This window comes from Squalius cephalus, assembly GCF_949319135.1.
Source record: "Squalius cephalus genome assembly, chromosome: 14".
In the NCBI taxonomy this organism is placed as follows: domain Eukaryota; kingdom Metazoa; phylum Chordata; class Actinopteri; order Cypriniformes; family Leuciscidae; genus Squalius; species Squalius cephalus.
In genome coordinates this window covers 18,849,361-18,871,067 of record NC_137135.1, presented here as the reverse complement: position 1 = coordinate 18,871,067, position 21,707 = coordinate 18,849,361, and the positions used below count along the sequence as shown (strand labels likewise).

Here is a 21,707-nt window from a genome sequence, read left to right as displayed (position 1 = left end):
TAGTGTGAATGGCCTCATCCAGGTCTTTGAAACAAAAATAAACTACACCAGGAATAACCTTGCAGGATAAAAGAGCAGATATTTATGCAAAAGTGTCTGAAAGGCCGGGTTCAATGGATTACTGCCACCCGTAGCTACTGAACAGCTCGCCGCCAGCACTTATAACCTGTCGCTATATATTCAGTCATTCCCATCTGCTTTGATTTAATACCTATTACCCAGCCTCCTCCATAGCCTCTGAGTTCTGATTGGTCCACTTACGTGCTAAGCCCAGGCAGCTTATAGTATTTGTAAAACGTGAGACACAAAGAACGCTTGTTCCTTTGCTGGAAGCCGTGTGCGCGTGTGTGTTTACTTGGAGCGGCTCTGGCTGAGGATGTAACCCATACAGTACGTTTCAGTGCAGGTTCATCACCTCAGAGGGTGTCCTGTGGAACACGTCAGCAGTGGAAGGTAAAACACAAAGAGGGACAGTCTGGAAGCTGAGAGGGAGAAAAGAGCACAAGCAGGAGATTTGGACTGGATAGCAGACACTTTGGAAGAGGACCTGGAGTCTGGAGCGAAAGAAGAACTGACTGATATACAGTACGTGTTTTGGATAACAGCTGGGGATGATATGATCTCTCATGTGGAGGACACAGAGGCCAATGAGCTTATCAATGAGCTTGGGATCCTGACTGGGAAAGAACCAAGAACCTCTGCCATGACAAGCCAGAATGCCTTCATTTAAAGGTAATGTGTTTTGTTTTTGCTCTCTTTTCGACGTTTATTAAATGGGGGGAAACAGGAATGAATGTTTTATAATATTTGCCACTGAAACAGATTTTATAGCACTGCTACTACTTAAAGTCTGACTTTAGACGATTTAACTTTGAATCTGTGTACAAACATTTATGTACAAGAGTTTGTTTAATGGCACAAAGCTGTCACTGGTTAATATTGACATATTCTTTATTATAGTAATACTTAAAGCTGCATTTATCACATTTCCCTCTCAGCTTTAAGCAGCTTATGAGACTTGTTGCCTTCTGGAAAGACAAGCAATGACACTGAACACTGATGTTTAATCCATGTTGTGGGTAAATGCCATGGGCATCATTACATAATATCATGTATCCTCTGTTTTTTTTTTTTTTTCAGTATTCATTTTATTCACAGTATTCATTTCTTTTGAACCAATGATTGCTATCTAAAACGGATCATACGTTTATGAAAAAATAAGCTCTATGAGATGTATTAAACCGACAAATTTAAACTCATGCTTTTTTGTCCTTTCCCAAATGTAAGATTATATACAGTAGTCAATTAACAAAACTGACAGTACTATAATAGGTGATCCGTGCAGTAGGATACTCTGGCAACTAAGACACATCTTTGTGTTAAACGTCAAAGTCAACCAACCTTTGTTTATTTCTAGGACTGTGACACTCAGCTGAGCCGGCTTTCAGCCCATAAGACCAGGCCACATGTCTGGTACAAGGACCCTGCTGCTAACAAAGTCACCTGGAAGTTACTGTCATAAGACAGCATAACTTAGTGACTGTTTCTTTAACACTGATTCTATAGTTGTGATCAGAGATACAGTGTGTTATAATCAGCCACAGGGAATCACTGGGCAAAACAAAATAAACAACTAAATAAACAAACATCAGTGTTATTTTAGTATCACTGCACTATCATAGTTTTATTAATATTTTGAATTTTTATATTTTCCATTTTCATATTAATATGAGCAATTTTGTTGAGTGTTTTTGTCTTTTTTAATATATTTCTGTTTTTTTTTTTTATTTTAGTACATGAAGTTAAACTAAATGAGTAAATAAGGTAAAGTTTATATTTATACTTATATCTATGTCCAATAACCTAATTAATCAGACCCGCTGTGCTGATTAACCCTTATAACACTCATCCTGAGACCAAAAATCTGAGTGAATGGTGAAAATCTGGTAAAATGCAGTTTTTTTCTTAACCCTGGAAATAAACAGAAAGTTTAAAAATATTTAAATATTTACAACAAAGAAAGAATATGACAAAACAAATAAGAAATATTTAACATTCTGGCACGATCATGTGAATCTATGTACAAACAGTCACTCATTCGTGTCTCTTTTGAAGCTCAAGATGCTCTGTTCACTGGTCTCAGACTTTGACCGCGCTGTAGATAAAAAAATTCAATAAAATAAAAAAACCTTTGATATCAATCATGTCATAAGTAGATGTTTACATTTATTTAATTTTATTGTTCTTTCACGGTTTGAATACAAAGTTATCTTTTTATGTCTTCTGACGTATATGCTGGGACCGAATTTCAGGATGAGTTTTTTTTTTTATCTGTTATATTTCAACCTGTCCCCTTCTCCGCCTTGAGTTAGACTGTTGTTGTTAGCACTCACTTACAGCATTACCAGCACTTCAAACTGACTCCATTATGTGTGACAGGCTCAAGTTTTTTGCAATTGTTAACAGGAATACACCTAAATTATTATTATTATTATTATTTTGTGAAAATGTACTCTAAAGAAAGCTACAATTCAGAGGTATGTGCAGCAACAACGTGTCAGTGAAACCCAAGAACCCCGCGGTATTCGGTTACAGGAGATTTCACTGGTTTTAGTTTCCTGTGAACTCCAGGCCTTGGTTGGGTTTGTAGGTATTGTGCATAGGTGTGTAGGCAGGTATGACCTGCTTTTCCCAGCCAGTGGCTCCAGACTAGTCCTTCACCTCATTCACAGTCATTGTGTAAGGCCAGATTCCAATTACAGCCTGAGTGGGTGTGTGAGCAGGGCAACAAAGAGAGAGCAACATGGAAGCCTCTGTAAAGTGGACAGAGGACACTCTGTCCGCAGGTAAAACTATCCTTTTGGGGCTCCCACAGCAATCACTGGGATAACAGGGCTCTGTTGCAGGGGGAAGGGGGTAATTTCTTACACCCTGATGAGGGAACCTTTATTCTCTATACTGTTTTAAGAACAATGGAAGGAGGTCTGTTAAATATGTCAGCTGATAAGCCGGCGTCAGCTTTTAAAATAAGTTATTTAGCATTCGGGTCATGTTTGTGAGGGTTATCCTCATGAGGAAGATTCACAAAGAAATACAAGATGAAGTGAAAGTGTCATGACGTGAAGGCCTAGGACGGTAACCCATACTCGGAATTTGTCCTCTGCATTTAACCCATCCATGTTACTGCACACACACACTGCAAACCCATGGACACACACACCCAGAGCAGTGGGGAGTCATTCACTGCGGCGCCTGGGGAGCGATTGGGGGTTAGGTGCCTTGCTCAAGGGCACCTAAGTAATTTTCAGCCAGTATTGAGATTTAAACCCACAGCCTTCAGGTTACCACTCTGACTCTCTAACCATTAGGCCATGACTGCCATGAAATTTGATTAGAAATTCCCAATGCATCCTCTGGGAATTTGGCAAAGTTTCTGTCACTGGCACAAAGCCTTGTTATGCCACACCTTTAGGCTAATGTGTAGACCTACTGAGGTCATTTATGTCATCTGGATGGCTCTGCTGTTATTAAACTTAATTCACTGACTAGATTTAGCCTACAATCCAGACACATAATAGCGTCTTTATAGGAGTGCTTTTGCATTTTTTTAAGGATTTTTTAAGATTTAGTGTTTTTATAGGCGTGAGGTTATTAGATTCAGCTCAGGCCCAAAAAAGAGACAAAGTGATAAAAACAGAATTTCCCCAAGGTCAGTTTAGCCCTTTAGTGAGAGAAACCTCAACGTATGATATAAAAATGTACAGTCAGCAGGCCATTATCACAAAATAAACCACTAAAGGGTGATCAGACACTGATACTGTACAAACCTGAAGGTTTTTCTTTTGCAAAAAAAAAAAAACCCTGCTGACTGCACTATCCACCTCAAACAAGTAAACGTTATCCAACTTTATTTGGCTATTAATTTCAATAAAATAATGATTGTGTGCAAAGAGACTGCAGAGTGATATAAAAACTAAATTTGTGTTGCTCTTTTCAAGACAGATCAGTTTTGTAATGTCTATTCCACATAGCATACCAGTAGGGGGCAATGTGAGTTCCCTTAAAATCCCAGTTGAATGTTTCTGTCCTAAGGGGATAAAGGGAATAGATGTGATTTCCATTTATCTCTGCTCTCAGTTCCTCTCTGAAATAGCTATTAGAGGATCACATTTAGCAAGGCTAATTTTGTCATAAATTAGTTCTGTGCGCATCCAAAATCCAGTCCATGCAGCAACATATTTTTGTAATATTGCTGCTATTGTACCTCAAAGCACATTTGCTTTTAAGTAATATAATAGTATATTGTAATATATGCACTAGTAATTTTCAGGTGCCCTATATTTCTTCACCAGCTGCTTACAATCCCTAAAAAGAAATCAAACATTTCCATGTGAAAAAGATTAACAGGTGGAATGTCAGCAATCCTTAAAGAGCTGAATAAAGCCATTGAGCCAGTTTCTATGCTTTGAAATAACTGTGAAATGCTACATAAGGTGTACTGAGAGAGGCAAATGACATTTTAAAAGAAATCAGTGAGATTAATTATATGCAGTTCTGTTAATCAGCTGGCAGTTTAAGCACTTATCCACAGGTTTAATCAAAATTGTGCTATCTGAAATTCAGCATTACTGATTATGTTCCCATAGTTTTTCTATCCGGCCCTGTCTGGTCTCTTGAAGGTGACAAAGTGCAAAGCGTAGTGGTAGTTGACAGTTTGCTGGTTAAATTTAGATGTGTGAGCGAATGTCTGACAGGCTCAAGCAACCCTATCAGGGACAAGGAAACTCCCAAAATGGTACTCGATGAAATATGTGGCATGTCTGCAGGGTGACCTGCTTAATGTGATCAGAGTAACAGAAGGCAGAGTGGGTATCAGATTATTTCCCATTGATGTTTTGGTTCATTCACACCTGTTTGACCTATTTTACATAAAAAAGAACAGTACCAAAGAAGTGATTCTAGACCAATAATTAAGGCATGTTCGCCCAAAGATGAAAATGATGTCATTATTTACTCACCCTCGTGTCTTTCCAAACCTGTAGAGCATATTTTGAAAAGTATTTTTTTTTCTTTTATTGAAAGCTAATGGGGTCCAGTGTTGTTTTGGACTCCATTGACTAAAACACTTGAAATATTTTTCCAAATATAATCTTCATTTTCCACAGGACTTAGAAGTAAATGATGACAGAAATTCATTTTTGGGTGAACTAACCCATAGTTTTGCAATATAGTGTTCATAATTTGCGATCATCACTTCAGTTACTTTGTAACACTTTACAGTAAGGTCTCGTTACTTATCGATGGTTATGAATTTGTTATTAATTATTCTTTTTTAATTTGCATTTAATAAAAATACTGCAGTTCATTGTTAGTTCGTGTTAGCTCAGGTCCAATAAATAATATCAACAGATACAACTTTTGATTTGAATAATGTATTAATAAATGCATGAATGTTAGTTCATGTTAACTAATGTGGTTAACTAGGCCTAATGTTAAATGAAACCTTATTGTTAAGTATTACCCCTTTTTTCATATGGCATCGCATCTTCCCCACAGCACACTGATTTGGCGATTCAACTGCAAAATGTCCCATGAGTGCATGCACACTGGTGGAAGATGTAAGTGATGGTTTAGTTTGCTTTGCTTAGTAATTTTCTTTCACAGTAGTCAACACACTGACATTCACATATAATGCAATAAAATTACTAGAGGCATTGTCACTTTAATGAAAGGTCTATTGTCGTTTTCACAATGAGCTTCCTCTAAACATCATTACATAGAGTGTAGCTACCTCCAGGAAAACATTCCTCAGTAAATATCCACCACAAGGGAGGGGTACTGCGCTATTCATTACATCCCATGATAAAGCATGCACTCTGTTGGCTGTTACTATGACTACCAGGATCTTCTCCAAACCAATGAGAGCCCTTCATCTCTGTCGACCCAAAACAAGTGCACTGAGAAGGGGGTCGGCATGCTTCATCATTGATCCGCGTTTCCATCTCTTGAGTCAAGAAAGCGCGTCTAAAATCTGAATATTGTGTCCGGGGCAGCCATAGTGCTTGTTGAGAAGAACAAAAATAATCGACTGGCTCTCGCGCTGTTGTTGCCGAGAAGCTGCGCGAGAACGAATTCATGTTTTTTTATGCAAACACACGTGTGTGATTTCGTTCAACGGGATAACAACATATGAGGGAATTTAAACCGCGTTTTCTCAATCTGTTGGATTGCACAACACATGGGAGGTAGGTGCGCAAATCAAAAAGCACTGCAGGAATAATTAGCATTCATTCAATTGATTCATTTTTATTGAATTAAACGTATGCATTAGTAAATTGCATGAAGCAATATGCACTATAAAATTTTGCATTAAGCAGTGTACATTTCAAAATGGCATTTTTGTATTAAAAAAATAGGCTATACACTAACTGAATTGAGTATTGCACAATATGCACTATAAATGTATTTATATTTGTACAATATGAACTTAAACTGCATATTGCTGCACGTGAGGTGCTTTCGGTTGGATTCGACTTGCTGTTGGATTCTCCCGCTGTCCCACTCCTATGAAACTCAGGCTTGTGATGTAGCCTATCATGAGAGCAGACACGTATAAGATCTAGTAGACTGTATTGAAGTATCAGAGCGACAGAAAAACAAAACTACGTCAGCACAAAATGGTTTGCACACAGATGTACTGTCTGTTGGAAGGTATTGCATTTACATCAGGTATTTAATGATTAAAGCACCCAGAGCCTTTCGCTACCTCCACTGGAGCTTTAATGAGCCCTTGGTCAATGGTTGCTGTGCAACTGTCATTAATGTGTCACTGGCTCTGATGTGCTTGAGGAGGCACAAGGTCAAGAAGGTCATTAGAGATGTGCACTATGTCATTGACTAAATGAGCTACATGACAATAGTCTCGTTTTCCATAAGAAAAAAAAACATGTTATTATTGTGCATTTTAATATATTTTTAAATTATTATATTACAATTTATGGAATTCACAAGTTCTGCCATTATCTTTTTTTGAGAGACATCTATCTTAATATTACTAAATATATGACTATAATAAAAAGCTGGGTTGGGATTGAGTAGGCCTGCTGCTACTGTGAGTGTCAAAGGTCATGACAACCTTAGCACTTAATTATTTAAACAATTTAACAAGTTTGCCCTGAGTTACCCTTGTGAAAAAAAACAAACAAAAAAACACTGGCATAATCTCTAAAAGAGAAGGCCTATTTATATAAATAATAGGCTATACTTTAAAATAATGTGCTTACAGTAAGTGCAAATTGAATGTAATGGTTTCAGACACTTAATTGCATGTTATTTGCAAATAATGAAAATGTATTGTAGTTTAAATTTATATTAAATGCAATTAGTCTAACTTGAGAGTGCATACCTATGAAGGACATCTTTATTTGTAAAATATGGTTAAAGTTTACTGCCAAATATAAGAATTTATGGTAAACTAAAATTTGATGTAATTTCTATTGAAACTTGTTTGTATTTGTAATTTTACATTTGTAAGTTGCAGTTTAGTACATTTAAATATTATATTTGATATGAATATATAATGAATAGTTACATGAAATGTAATATTGAATATCTCACCACAGTTCAGATCATAATCAAGTACTTTTGCATGCGCTTTAGTGTGTTAGTCAGCACACATCACAATAAGTGTACATTTTGAAAGCACAACAAAACATTATTAAAATGATTTAAAATTTACTTTAAAGTAAAACTTTTTAAAAGTGCAAAGTGCATAACCTCACTGTGTATTAAAATCAGTCATAAAAAATACTCTCTTTAAATATTTACTTACATTATAATATCTGCAAGAGAATCATGCATGTAAATACAGAAGGCCCCGATATTTATAAATACTAATACACTATATGAACATTTACATGCACAAAAATGGAGGTCTCTTATAACAACAGTAGTGAGAGTGTAGGTTTATGCAGCACCATCTGGCTTTCATGGTTCCTTAAGAGTGAACAGGATGCTAAAGATACTAAATGATACTAAGTTATTGTAGTGATGGATTCTGAAGTGTCTATGTTTGGGTTGCAGATCTAATTTTGACCTTTGTTTTCTTAAAATAAATAAATAATACAAAATTGAAAAATGCCTATACCCTATACTTTGTTTCTCACCAGTAGGCTAAATTTCAAACGTAGATCATAATTTGATATTATTCGGTTTTGAGAAACCGTTTGCTAAGTCCTGGATCATGACCTTATACCTTCCTTTCAGCTTCAGTTTAAAGGCTTTGGTTGATGTAACACCTAAGTCATCTCAGGCACGAGCATATGAGTGATGTTAGCTTTACTGGGTGGTTTTCTTTGGCTCAGGTTTGTGCTGACACCTTCGGTCTCTGCACATTCCTTGAGCTTCTGGGTGACGGCATCTCTCATGACGGGAGGGAGCAGATCACAAGGTGTCAGATCTTCTGTGTAGCTGTTGCTCTCTTGCTGTTGGATATAAAGGTGAATCTCATTATGAAAAGTCTGTGCAGGGGCAATCAAGTGTGAAATTTGTCCTGATGTGGGTTATAATGTTTAAGGACAAAACAGTAAGAACAAAAGCAACAACAACAAAAATCTCTTTAGAGTTGAAAGAGTTTCAGTCTTTGGCCCTGCTGTCGTCTTGAGGGATTTACACAGTTCATTTGTTGTGCATTATACTGAGTGGCAAGTTAATCTGTCTTCATAGGGTAGCATGACTCTGTCAGGCTTCTGGGTGGATGAAGTAGGAGACGAACACGAAGATGATGAATTCCAAGATTTTAATTCTAAATATAAACAAATACAAACAAAAAGGGAGCGTGCGCTCAGAACAAGGATAAACCTAACATTAAACAAACCTAACATAAACAAACCTAACATAAACATTGACCGACAAGTGATGAGTGAACAGAAGGAACTTAAATACACAGACAGATGAACACAAGACAGGTGATGCAGATGATGAACAGGCGGGTAATGAAGGGAGTGAGTTCAGGTGTGGAAACAAGGAGGATTCTGGGAACTGTAGTGCAGACAGGACGATGACAGACGGTGAATGTGACATTACTCCCCCCTCCCGGTAGGCGCGTCCTCGCGCCGTAGAAAGACCAAAGGGGTGGGAGGGTGGGCGCCCTGGAGGCTGACGGGGAAGACAAGGCAAGGGAGACAAGGCAGGAAGCCTCCAGGGCGGAGCAGACTGTGGGTGTGGTCACGGTGGAGCAGGCTGTGGGCGTGGCCAGGACGGAGACGACCCCTCGGGCGGCCACGGCGGTGAGGACCCTTCGGGTGGCCACGGCGGAGAGGACCCTTCGGGTGGCCAGGGCGGTGATGTCCCCTCAGGCGACCACGGCAGTGAGGACCCTTCGGGTGGCCCTGGCGGTCCGGACCCTTCGGGTGGCCAAGGCGGAGAAGACCCTTCAGGTGGCCACGGCGGTGAAGACCCTTCAGGTGGCCATGGCGGAGAAGACCCTTCAGGTGGCCATGGCGGAGAAGACCCTTCAGGTGGCCATGGCGGAGAAGACCCTTCAGGTGGCCACGGCGGTGAAGACCCTTCAGGTGGCCATGGCGGAGAAGACCCTTCAGGTGGCCACGGCGGTGAAGACCCTTCAGGTGGCCATGGCGGAGAAGACCCTTCAGGTGGCCATGGCGGAGAAGACCCTTCAGGTGGCCATGGCGGAGAAGACCCTTCAGGTGGCCACGGCGGTGAAGACCCTTCAGGTGGCCATGGCGGAGAAGACCCTTCAGGTGGCCACGGCGGTGAAGACCCTTCAGGTGGCCATGGTGGTGAGGACCCCTCAGGTGGCCATGGCCCCTCGAGTGGCCAGGACGGAGCCCTATGGCCCCCCCCCAAAAAATACTTGGGAAAAGTCCCGGGTACCAGAGAGGGCTCGGTGCAGGGCAGATCCAGCGACGAGGGCTCGGTGCTGGGCAGATCCAGCGACGAGGGCTCGGTGCTGGGCAGATCCAGCGACGAGGGCTCGGTGCTGGGCAGATCCAGCGACGAGGGCTCGGTGCTGGGCAGATCCAGCGACGAGGGCTCGGTGCTGGGCAGATCCAGCGACGAGGGCTCGGTGCTGGGCAGATCCAGCGACGAGGGCTCGGTGCTGGGCAGATCCAGCGACGAGGGCTCGGTGCTGGGCAGATCCAGCGACGAGGGCTCGGTGCTGGGCAGATCCAGCGACGAGGGCTCGGTGCTGGGCAGATCCAGCGACGAGGGCTCGGTGCTGGGCAGATCCAGCGACGAGGGCTCGGTGCTGGGCAGATCCAGCGACGAGGGCTCGGTGCTGGGCAGATCCAGCGACGAGGGCTCGGTGCTGGGCAGATCCAGCGACGAGGGCTCGGTGCTGGGCAGATCCAGCGACGAGGGCTCGGTGCTGGGCAGATCCAGCGACGAGGGCTCGGTGCTGGGCAGATCCAGCGACGAGGGCTCGGTGCTGGGCAGATCCAGCGACGAGGGCTCGGTGCTGGGCAGATCCAGCGACGAGGGCTCGGTGCTGGGCAGATCCAGCGACGAGGGCTCGGTGCTGGGCAGATCCAGCGACGAGGGCTCGGTGCTGGGCAGATCCAGCGACGAGGGCTCGGTGCTGGGCAGATCCAGCGACGAGGGCTCGGTGCTGGGCAGATCCAGCGACGAGGGCTCGGTGCTGGGCAGATCCAGCGACGAGGGCTCGGTGCTGGGCAGATCCAGCGACGAGGGCTCGGTGCTGGGCAGATCCAGCGACGAGGGCTTTGTGCTGGGCAGATCCAGCGACGAGGGCTTTGTGCTGGGCAGATCCAGCGACGAGGGCTTTGTGCTGGGCAGATCCAGCGATGAGGGCTTTGTGCTGGGCAGATCCAGCGACGAAGAGGGCTCTGAGCTGGGCGGGACCAGCGGCGAAGAGGGCTCTGAGCTGGGCAGGACCAGCGGCGAAGAGGGCTCTGAGCTGGGCAGGACCAGCGGCGAAGAGGGCTTTAAGCTGGACAGGACCAGCGGCGAAGAGGGCTCTGAACTGGGCAGGACCAGCGGCGAAGAAGGCTTTGAGCTGGGCAGGACCAGCGGCGAAGAGGGCTCTGAGCTGGGCGGAACCAGCGGCGAAGAGGGCTCTGAACTGGACTGGACCAGCGATGAAGAGGGCTCTGTGCTGGACGGGACCAGCGGTGAAGGCTTTGAGCTGGACGGAACCAGCGGCGAAGGGAGCTTCAGGGTCGACGGAATAAAAGAAAACAAAAGCTCTGCGGGCATGACGCTGTCTGTCACAGGCGCAGCGGGCATAACGCTCACAGTCTCAGGGGCGGCGGGCATGACGCATACTGCCTTGGCTTCGGCAGATCTGGCGTGAAGTGCAGGCTCGGCTGGACTGGCGTGAAGTGCAGGCTCGGCTGGACTGGCGTGAAGTGCAGGCTCGGCTGGACCGGCGTGAAGTGCAGGCTCGGCTGGACCGGCGTGAAGTGCAGGCTCGACTGGACCAGCGTGTTCCATGGCTTTTCTGACTGACATGAAGGCTGGGTCGAACATCTTCAAAGCCAGGTCTGCACTGTTCGACACCAGCTTACGAGCTCGGGGCCAGAGGATCCCCGCAATCAATCTCCCCATAGTCTCTTTATTCTTTTGGTCGGTCAATCTGTCAGGCTTCTGGGTGGATGAAGTAGGAGACGAACACGAAGATGATGAATTCCAAGATTTTAATTCTAAATATAAACAAATACAAACAAAAAGGGAGCGTGCGCTCAGAACAAGGATAAACCTAACATTAAACAAACCTAACATAAACAAACCTAACATAAACATTGACCGACAAGTGATGAGTGAACAGAAGGAACTTAAATACACAGACAGATGAACACAAGACAGGTGATGCAGATGATGAACAGGCGGGTAATGAAGGGAGTGAGTTCAGGTGTGGAAACAAGGAGGATTCTGGGAACTGTAGTGCAGACAGGACGATGACAGACGGTGAATGTGACAGACTCCAGGACAACTTTCTTCACTCTAAACTTTAGTTTAGACACGCTGATAAATTATAACTGTCATCAGCAAACTGTATCAGAGACAAAAATAGAGCCAGAATCTATGGAGCTTTGATCACTAAAATCCATCTTAAGGGAACTTTAACTAAAAGTCTTACAAGTTGCCCTTGTTAATTTATGTATAAACAGATGTTTAGATTTTTTCTCTCAGATTTGTTTAGATTTTGATTCATTTTTTAAACGTTACCTGCAGTCATCTTAAACTGTAGATATTAGCGCATGGTGGGGAATAGTATGCACTGGCATAGCCAAGATGTTTGACCACTCATATCTTCTTAAGCACAGATCTGTATATGTTTTCTCCAGAGGCGTGGAGTAACTTTCCAGCCTGCAGACGTGCATGTCTCCATCTGAAAATAGCTTGAGCACTTGTTTAGCGAGGGGGCTTGCCTCTCACTTTCTTACATCTTTTGCCTCCAGAAGCCAGCTGCAGTCTGGGACTTTAACCCTGAAACGCAGTGGATCTCAGGACTAAAGTGAGAAGTGTGGACGTGGATCCTGCTGCCTGTCAGCTCAAACCCGACGCCTGATTTCAGTCCTAATGCCTGGTAAGGATTTGCCTTTCTCTTGGTTTGGGATTGTGTATTATATTTGATCAAATATTTGTATTCTTTTTTAATCAGCTGCATGCGATATAAGAAAGAAGTTTGTCCTGTAAATATCAGAATAATTAACTTTCAATCATATATATATATATATATATATATATATATATATATATATATATATATATATATATTATATATATATAAAGATGATGTAAATATAATAAAAGAGCCTGTAAACAAGCAGTGGATAGACACAATATTTAGCATGTGTTAAGCATATTAAATAAATGACTGATTCTTCTCATCATTGACAGTTTTAAATAGAGGAAAAGAAAGGATTTATTTGTAAGATTTTTTAATGCAGTACTACTGATCATATATTATTATTATTATTATTATTATTATTTGGGACATGCCTAAAACCCTGAGTTGTTTTTAACAATCAAAATTTGCAATCAACAAATTAATTAATGGTAAAATAAAAACACAAGTGTAAAAACAAATTGGGACCAAATGTTAAATGTAGTAATTAGTATGTTACAGAATTACAGAAATGTATTTGTTCTTAACAACTTGGGTAACATGGATGAATGCTTGAGTCTGATGAATTCTGTCAGCTCTACAGTTTGTGTAAAAAATGCTTAAAATTAGATTTATTTACTTGCACAAAGCTGTCCTAAAAATCCTAAAAATGTTACTGTACTTCTCTACGTCGCAAATTGTAAGGAATGATAGAATTTTGTAATAGATTTGCTATTTATTTATAGAAAATCAAGCGGTAACAGAGTTGAGCGCAAAATGTGTTCCAGCTAAATATGATATTTTTGGTATTTAAAATGAGTTAATATTTAAAAGATCTTTGGTAACTCTTTATTTCGATGGTCCACTTTAGACATTCTACAAACTATGAGTACCTTTTCAATTACATGTCAACTAACAATCATTAGAGTATCAGTAAACTGTCTGCTTAATATCCTCTAAAGCCCCTTTCACACTGCCAGCGACTTTGTCGCTGTATGTCGCTATAGTCTCTGTACTGTGAAGTCGCTTGTGGGCGTTCGTAGTGCTCTAATGTTATTGGTAGACTGCACGTCTGGCCATATCTATACAAAATACCATCACTAGTGATATATACAACTATATCATTTTAATTTGACTTGGAATTAGGCTCAAAAGAAACAGTATGCTATTGGGAGAGTGTTTTTATATTACCACAGCAGTGTTTAGTGGATTAAATCATTTAGCCTACTAGATTAACGATCGATCAATCAACAAATTAACTCATACTGTCATAAATTACTAAAACGTTATTCGAATTTGACAAATAATCAATTTTCTTGTCCCTAATAGTCAACATAATGCAGGGGAAACTGTAAAATGAACTGGAGCAGTGCTAAACCTGCATCATAAAATTACAACACTCAAACTAAATGTGTGAATTAAACTCACTGAGACTGTCAACAGTTTTTTTTCCATGCATCATTTTATTATATCCATGTATGTGGTTACAGTCAAATCATATAAAACAGTGAAATCGCCCTAGAACTCTTCTGTCTTGCCTGCACTCGAGACGGTGAAGTGAGCTGAGCTCCACTGAAAGTCTTCTTTCCTATTGGTCTGCAAAACTTGCCCTTTCCAAGACTGCAAAACTGCTTTTAACTTTTAGCAAAATGCTAAACACAGTTAGTTGACATGCAGTTGCAAAGTTACTTATAGTTAGTAGAGTGTCTAAAGTCTACCATCGAAATAAAGTGAGGCCTAACCAAATTTCTTTTTCCTAAAATAAATTAAGAATTAAGTTCAACATGTAATATCAAAATTATGTCGTTATATGATTTTAATTGTCGAGAAGGTCAAGACAGTACCTAATGGACACATTTTACATTTGATGTTTAAAACTAGCTACTTCTCATACTAGATACATTTTATGTTGCATAATAGTTTATATAACGTATGTAATAGTTCAAATATAAATAAACAAATGCTATTTGCATGTTTCATGCAGTTCAGGACAGAGACTTCAGAGCTTTTTTATCCCAAGAAAAGTTTGTGAAGGTTTCATCATAAAATATTATATAATCTAGGTGAAAAAGAATTTTAAAATAAATGCATGCATCTGTCAGTTAGTTCTTACGTTCAATGCAATGCTTTTACTAATTCAACCCTGACAGACGTATCGTGTACACGGTTTGAAATAATACCTCCTTGTCATGCTTAAAAAGAGCCTTTGTTGCAATCTGATGTCTCTCTGACAACATTTATTAATATCAGCTAAATTGCATTTCACTCTGTAATGTAAGGCATCCATTGATTAACTGTCCATCATAACACCAAAATCCTTTCAACGTGACCTTATGTTCTTTTTTCCCATTTTGGTTTAATAAAAATGCACATGGTACTTCTGTGACTTTTGCTAGGGATTGCTTGAGATAGAGCTAAAGCAGCTTTGAGAGGTCAAATATGACATACAGTATAATACACATTTGCTGCAATATCACCACAGAAGCACGAAAGGCTGTCATGAAGATGTCTTACAGGAGGCCGCCTGGTAGACTCTCGGCCTGCTCCTGTTTTTGTTATGGGGGAGGGCTCTTTCGTGACTGTGGTATTTTTAACTTTGTATAATAAAGGAGTGCCCAATCCCTGTTTCCTGAAAATGAACCCTTGTTATACTTCTAACTCATTACAGCACTGTAGGCCTGGACGATATAGTAAAAAAAACAATATTTCACAATATTCAATGTATAGTTCTCAATAGCCCTGAAGCTATTTAAAGAAAAAACAACTACATTTTAACTTGATGTTAATGAATAAATGGATAAATTAAGTTTTGAATCAATTCACTTTAATCAGCAGTATGAACTGATTTATGATAAATGAATTGAAAGAATGAATCTATTGAAAAGGATAGTTCACCTAAAAAATGTAAATTCTGTCATCATTCCCTCACTCTCATGTCGTTCAGAACCTGCATTTATTTATTTGGAACACAAAAGAAGATATTTTGAAGAATATTGAGAACCAACCCAGCAAGTTGTCATTTCACCGTCTAGGTTAACTATAGACCCGCTATAGTCCGGCTGTGAGTAACCCACTTCTAGCCAAAATAACCTTGAATTTGGTTGCATGTCGGTTGTGCCAAAATAACTGGCGAGATGTATGATATTCCATTATGTAAGCAAAGTCAACAGTGATTACAAGGTATTTTGTTTCATTTCTTTGACATGTTATCTAATTGATGACTAGTCTATTCTTGGGCTATGGTTTAGACGTCTATTAAATTTCCACTGACAGACCCAATTTTGCCTTGGTTTAGCCTAGACCTCTGGGCTGTGTTTGGACGGCTATTAGACGTCTTTTAAACGCAAAATTGCTTGCTGGGAAACTACATCGCAGCCTAATGACTTATATTATATGGACATATTCCACAAAATAACTTATTTTATGTTCCATAGAAGAAAAAAGTCATTTGGGATTAAATGAAGGCGAGTAAATGATGAGTAAATCACGAGAAATCAAAGTTAATTAACTTTATGGACAAATAAAAAGTGCATTGAAATAATCCCAATATGCACGATAATGCTTCATTTTGTCACCAAATCATTTTCAAATATTGCTCAACCCTGTATGCGATACTGTAAAGTAACACAAAGATCTGTTGAATAGGGTAGCTGTTGAATAGCTGTTGAATTAATAATCCCTTTAGATCGGCTCAGAAATGTTTTGCGAGCCAATTCATTGTTTGCTAAAGCGTTTAGGTCCGTTTGAAGAGTTTTGAAATAATACTGAGGATTTTCTAGTAGAATGCAAAAAGTTGCAAAGACCTATTGGACCTCTCTTTGATATCATGTGGCTGTTTATATCGGACTGTTTTGAATGATGTCTTCTGATGGAAGAAACTACGCAGGATGTCAAATGATTTGCTAGTGTACAAATGGCGATATCATGTCAGAGGACTAAAAGACTTAGCAGTCTGTCACTTTGGGTGCCCTCCAGAGGTTAAACACCTAATTAGCAGATGGATCTTCTAGCCCAGGGGAGTGCTTCTGTCAGAGGAATGGGTCCAACTGGTTTTGTAAATGTCAGCCCATTTAGATATTTGTCAGATTGCGTCTAGGAGAAGGTGCTGGAATGATGAGTGCTGGCTGCTTATCTTGGCTCTCAGGTTGGGTCCCTGTTTCAGCCGCTGGCTGTTGTGTGTGTATACATTGAGACCCTCTAAAAGGTTTCCTATCTTTACATAGCACAGAGCTTCTTTCTAAAAGATGAATAAAAAGACAGGTTTTTCAATTGTTTTGAAATGCTTTCATCACGATATTTTTATCTGTAGACCTCAAGTCGTGCACTTCGTCAAAAACATTTAGAAATGGCAGAACGTGCTGAAGGCACCATTTATGGCAACTCTACCAAAAAAGGAGAGATGCCAATGTGTACTGTTTAGGGAGGTCTAAAATGACAAAACAGATGTAAGAAGGAAGCTATGCTATATCTCAGAATATCATTCTTGCGTCTTGATTTTTTCCATAGTAGTAATAATGAGCCTGTATAAAATCTTCAGCACATTATTGGTGGTCTTTGAGGTCAAAATGCCCACTTTGACTACTGTCTATATGGAAATTGAATTTCTGTGTGGTAAGTATCACACAGAGGGCTCAAATGTTATGATGCAGATACATCTAGTAAGACTATAAAAGCTTTTGGCACAAAACACAGGGCAATATTCCTAAAAGCTATTTGACTCCCTGTGATGTAGACTGTTCCTTAGTGTTGCACCTGTGCACAGTGTTTCGCCAAATAGTTCGCAAAAAAAATAAAAAATCTGTCATCAATTAAGCACCCTCATATCATTCCAAACCCATAAGGCTTTCGTTTATCTTCGAAACATGAATACATTTTTAATAAAATATGAGAGATTTCTATCCCTCCATTAAAAGCCTATTCACCCAAAACTCAGTTTTGGGTGAGATTGTTAAAGAAATCCATATGAATCGAGTCTTCTGATGTCTTCTAAAGGGTCATGGTCAGTTTTTATGATGAACACATTTAATTTAGGCTCTTATTCACATATAAAAATTAAACCTGTGCTAAATCAAATGTGTGTGTGTGTGTGTGAAGTGGACCCTGCAACTGAGCGGGGTCCACTTCACAAAATGGATTCACGCATAAACATTGGTCGACAAACATACATGGAGCACTCAAATATAGTAAATAGAAGCTCAACCATACTTGCATGATGTACGAGAACAAACCTCATTGACACTTGGAAAAGCTCAAACAAGCAAGTAAGTTTCTGTTTACCAAATTTGACTGACCTATGTTCACTGAACTAACCCTTTAGGATAAATAAATAAAATGTGAAAATACCCACTGTTTCAAAGTATAGCCATAAGATGTAAACAAAATGCGTGTTAACATGCTATCAGTGTGAAAAAAAACTAACCTTTGCTGTTTAAAGTTCTATCCAATTTTAAAATGTTGTTTTTATTTAAGCACAACGCCATAAAAACTGTACAGCTCAAATAAAAGTTTTAACAGAATAATTAATAGAACTAATTTTATTAAAAAAATTAGTTTCGATTTTTTACATTTTAAAATTTTGATGGAAAATAAAGGACGAGTTGATTATTATTATTATTATTTTTAATCAACATTATGCTACAAATGCTGTTGATAGAGTATAAATTGCATTGAACCAAGAATATGCATTCAATGGTTTTTGAAATCCTTTGACTAACTATTGTATTTAAAGACTCCCTTAAGTCTTATCTGAGATTTTTACAATCAGCTTTTTACAGCAGTCCAAGCTTATCTTGAAGACGTGCTTTCAATTCCATAAAGGCGCAAAATTGGGAAAGTAATACTGTAGCCAAACAGGAATCTTCCTGGCTTTCGATCTCTAGCTGTTCAAATGTCGAATTGGCGACGAATCTGCAGGCCACATGACCCCTCAAGGGCACCTGCTGTTTCCACCAGCTGGATCACAGCAGAAACACTCAAGTTCTGGCAGATGTCCCAATATCCTCCTCTCATCGGCTCGGCTAGACAATATCTAACTACTCACACTCACATGGATGCCAGTGAATACTTTCTGGCACAAACGTGTAAATCACAAGGGTCTCTTTTAATTCAATCCCTTCACTTGTGGCAAGATCATGTGTTATGCACTTTGCACAGTCATTTAACCATAGTGGGAAACATGTAGACTCACAGTCCTTGACCTGTAATGCCCTGTGCCATATTTGGATTGTGACCCACTCGAAGTTGAATAAACCAAGTTCTATCAGTAAGGCTCGAAAATAGCAGTTGTTCAAGTATGTGCACAACTCTGACCCATTACTCTAAACTAAATTTGGAGACGTTATCAACATGATTTGAGGTTTTGATGTACTGATCGCCATGTGTGTTCATTCTGCCAATATCAGTGCAATTGTCTTTATTATACAGAAGAGACCAGGGCAAGTTGTCACACTTTTTAGTCCAGTGAAAATCTATCAGGTTAAATTTCTCTATTTTAATTTCTTGGATACAAAAAGCTATTGAACATTTAATCTGTTTCATCTTCTATTTCCCAGGTAAAATGATACCTTTCACTGAACATAATCCATTGAACACATAGAATGAAATTCATCCAACGTTAAGTTAAGGCTTTACTTTAGTTTTAAAAGCTTTATCACTCTTAGGTACTCAATTCGAGTACTACACAGTAGCTATGTTGTATTAGGAGCTGGATTTAGAAATGAAATTATACTCCTAAAACACATGGGAACAATTTAAGCAATTATCTGAGGCTTTAGAAAATATGTGTGGGACTCATTGCATCAAACGGAAAGCACAGCAGCAAACATGCACAGTTCCCAACTTAATGTAATTGTGATTCCGAAGTTACCATTTAGGAGAACATAGAACTTCTTGTGTCCTGACTGGGATGCTCATATAAATAGCCTGTTTGGAAATCCCTGATGAAAAGAAAGATTCTTCCTATTTTGGAGAATACAAGCAGCATATCCAGCATATTACTGTCTTACTTTGGGGATTTTAGAGAGCTCATTACTCGGATGTTATGTTTTGACTGTCAGGAAAGGCAGGAGCCATAATGTAACCATTAAACTGCTCTTCTGAGGACATCTATTTCAAGACATTCATAATAGAATCTCCAGCAGGTAGGATACGCATCAGCAGAATCCATAGCTTTCAAAGGGAATGCAATTACTGTTATCGTATTATACACACTAAAGTACAAAAAGTATCTGCGTTCTGTGGTAGAACATTCCATTTAGAGCTGATATTTCAGCTTTTTAAAATGATGTTTTCTAATTATTCTCTTAAATTTGAACTTAAACCAACACCACTAAAAGTATTACAAAACTTATATTTATTGGTTTTATCGTCTATAAAGCTGATCACTTTTTTTCTTTTTTTTTTACTTTTGGAGAAGCAATGTCCCTCTAAACTATATGTTTGCTGCATAGGCCTGACTCTGTGGCTTTCATATCTGCATAAAAATATATGTAAATCTAAATAATATTTGTATAACTAGAGTGCATAAAGCTGCTTTGAAGACAACACATTATAGCCTTTAAACCATTCTGGCCTTTGAACATTGAATAATTCATCACAAATAAACAGACCAATAAATATTAAGACTGAATCCATTAATGCCTTCAGCTCTCTCTTAGCTCTAAATTGGCAGCATAGCTGTTTTTAGTCTTTTTCTGTCCTGGCACTTGAGCACTACTCATGGAGGCTACTTATGACATGGTTTCATCCCTAACTTCTGGTAAAAGGCTGTTAGGCTTGTGAAAATGGCCCATGTCCAGTCCTTACGCAGAAGTCGGAGAAATCTGACTATAAATAAGCCATCAAAACAGAGCAACATGATCGCCATGGTACCATGCATGTACAAACAGTACGAGTGTGTATTTTATTAACATAAAAAATGGCTTAGGTTATGTTTACAAACATTGTAAAATTAAAACTGACCCAATTTGAAGGGGTCATGGCATCATTATTTTAATATGTTCACTTATTTTAATATGTTCACCTGAGGTTCACTTATAATTTTAATAATGGGGATTTTTTTTCCACAAAAAACAAACATACGCAGAAAAATGTTTATTTTCAACCTTCATTCTGACCCCCTGTCTGAAATTATACATTTGTAAGGGGCGGCTCCTTTAAAGCTTGTCAGTAAACGGGCACTATTATGATTTGCTCACGTCATTGCATAGGAAACAGTATCAACGCCTACTTGCTATTGCATGTGAGTAAGTGTTTTGAAAACATTATAAAACCGTCATTTACAGACAAAGCATTATGAAATCTTTTACTTAGGGTTTGTGATGCAGCTGCTGTCAGATTCAATACAGCTGACTGCTTCGTCTTTTAACAAAAGTTTCTTTGTGAACTGTACATGCATCTGTATGCTGTATTCAGTGTAGACAGCGTCAGTGATTATAATGGGATCTATTTGCTTTTGACTAGGGATGGGCGATATATTATCGTTTGCGATATACCGCTAAAAATTCTCCTCACGATAAGAATTAGTCTTCCTGTGATAATAACGATAAAGCCCAGTTGATGACGTACTGTATTTCTGTTTGGGACCCATTCGCAGCTCAGTCTAGAACTGGAACTGCCATTAATCTCTTTTAGGCCATTCAATGTTTCACATTCAAGTCCAGTAGGTGGCAAAAATCTTCATCTGCTTCTTCAGAATTTTAATTCCTTAATTATTTTCTCTACCTCTGCAGCAATTACAACTTTTGTGCTGAGATAACAAAAGTGGAGAGAAATCATATTAAACAGTAATATCAAAGTTGAGCAATCCTGATGAGGGGTAAAATCAAGTCCTACCTATAATATTTCCCTCTGGCTATGCTGTCTTCAGAAACATTCCATGTTGGTGTAAATGCTGCAAAATTTTGTATTCACGCTTTGCAAATTTTTGTTGTCACTTATTCTGATATGCATGCACAGTCTTGTAGCATTTTAAATTCATTTTCAGCATAAACTGGAGCTTTCATGGTTACTGCATGTCCTCTTGGAGTGTCTTCGTGGTGGAGCTATTTATTTGACGAGCGCATTGAAATATTGATGGCAATGTAAATTAGTATGGCTTATTGGCTTGGCTTATTGG

The 21,707-nt window shown here is 39.7% G+C and overlaps 1 protein-coding gene across 8 annotated transcripts in view; it reads left to right on the top strand.

Annotated features, from left to right (window-relative positions):
* Positions 1–5,944: 5,944 nt before the first annotated feature.
* sorbs2b (sorbin and SH3 domain containing 2b) overlaps positions 5,945–21,707 on the top strand; it is a 52,236-nt gene continuing 36,473 nt past the window's right edge. For 5 of the 8 annotated variants that reach the window (XM_079892546.1, XM_079892550.1, XM_079892547.1 and 2 more), the window contains exons 1-2: positions 5,948–6,245; positions 12,444–12,571. In XM_079892546.1, coding sequence (XP_079748672.1) covers positions 12,565–12,571 — 7 coding nt within the window. In that variant the 5' untranslated portion in view covers positions 5,948–6,245; positions 12,444–12,564. Of the gene's footprint in view, positions 6,246–12,443; positions 12,572–21,707 lie in introns of all 8 variants that reach the window. The other 3 variants (XM_079892543.1, XM_079892549.1, XM_079892551.1) reach the window with 3 other exon arrangements.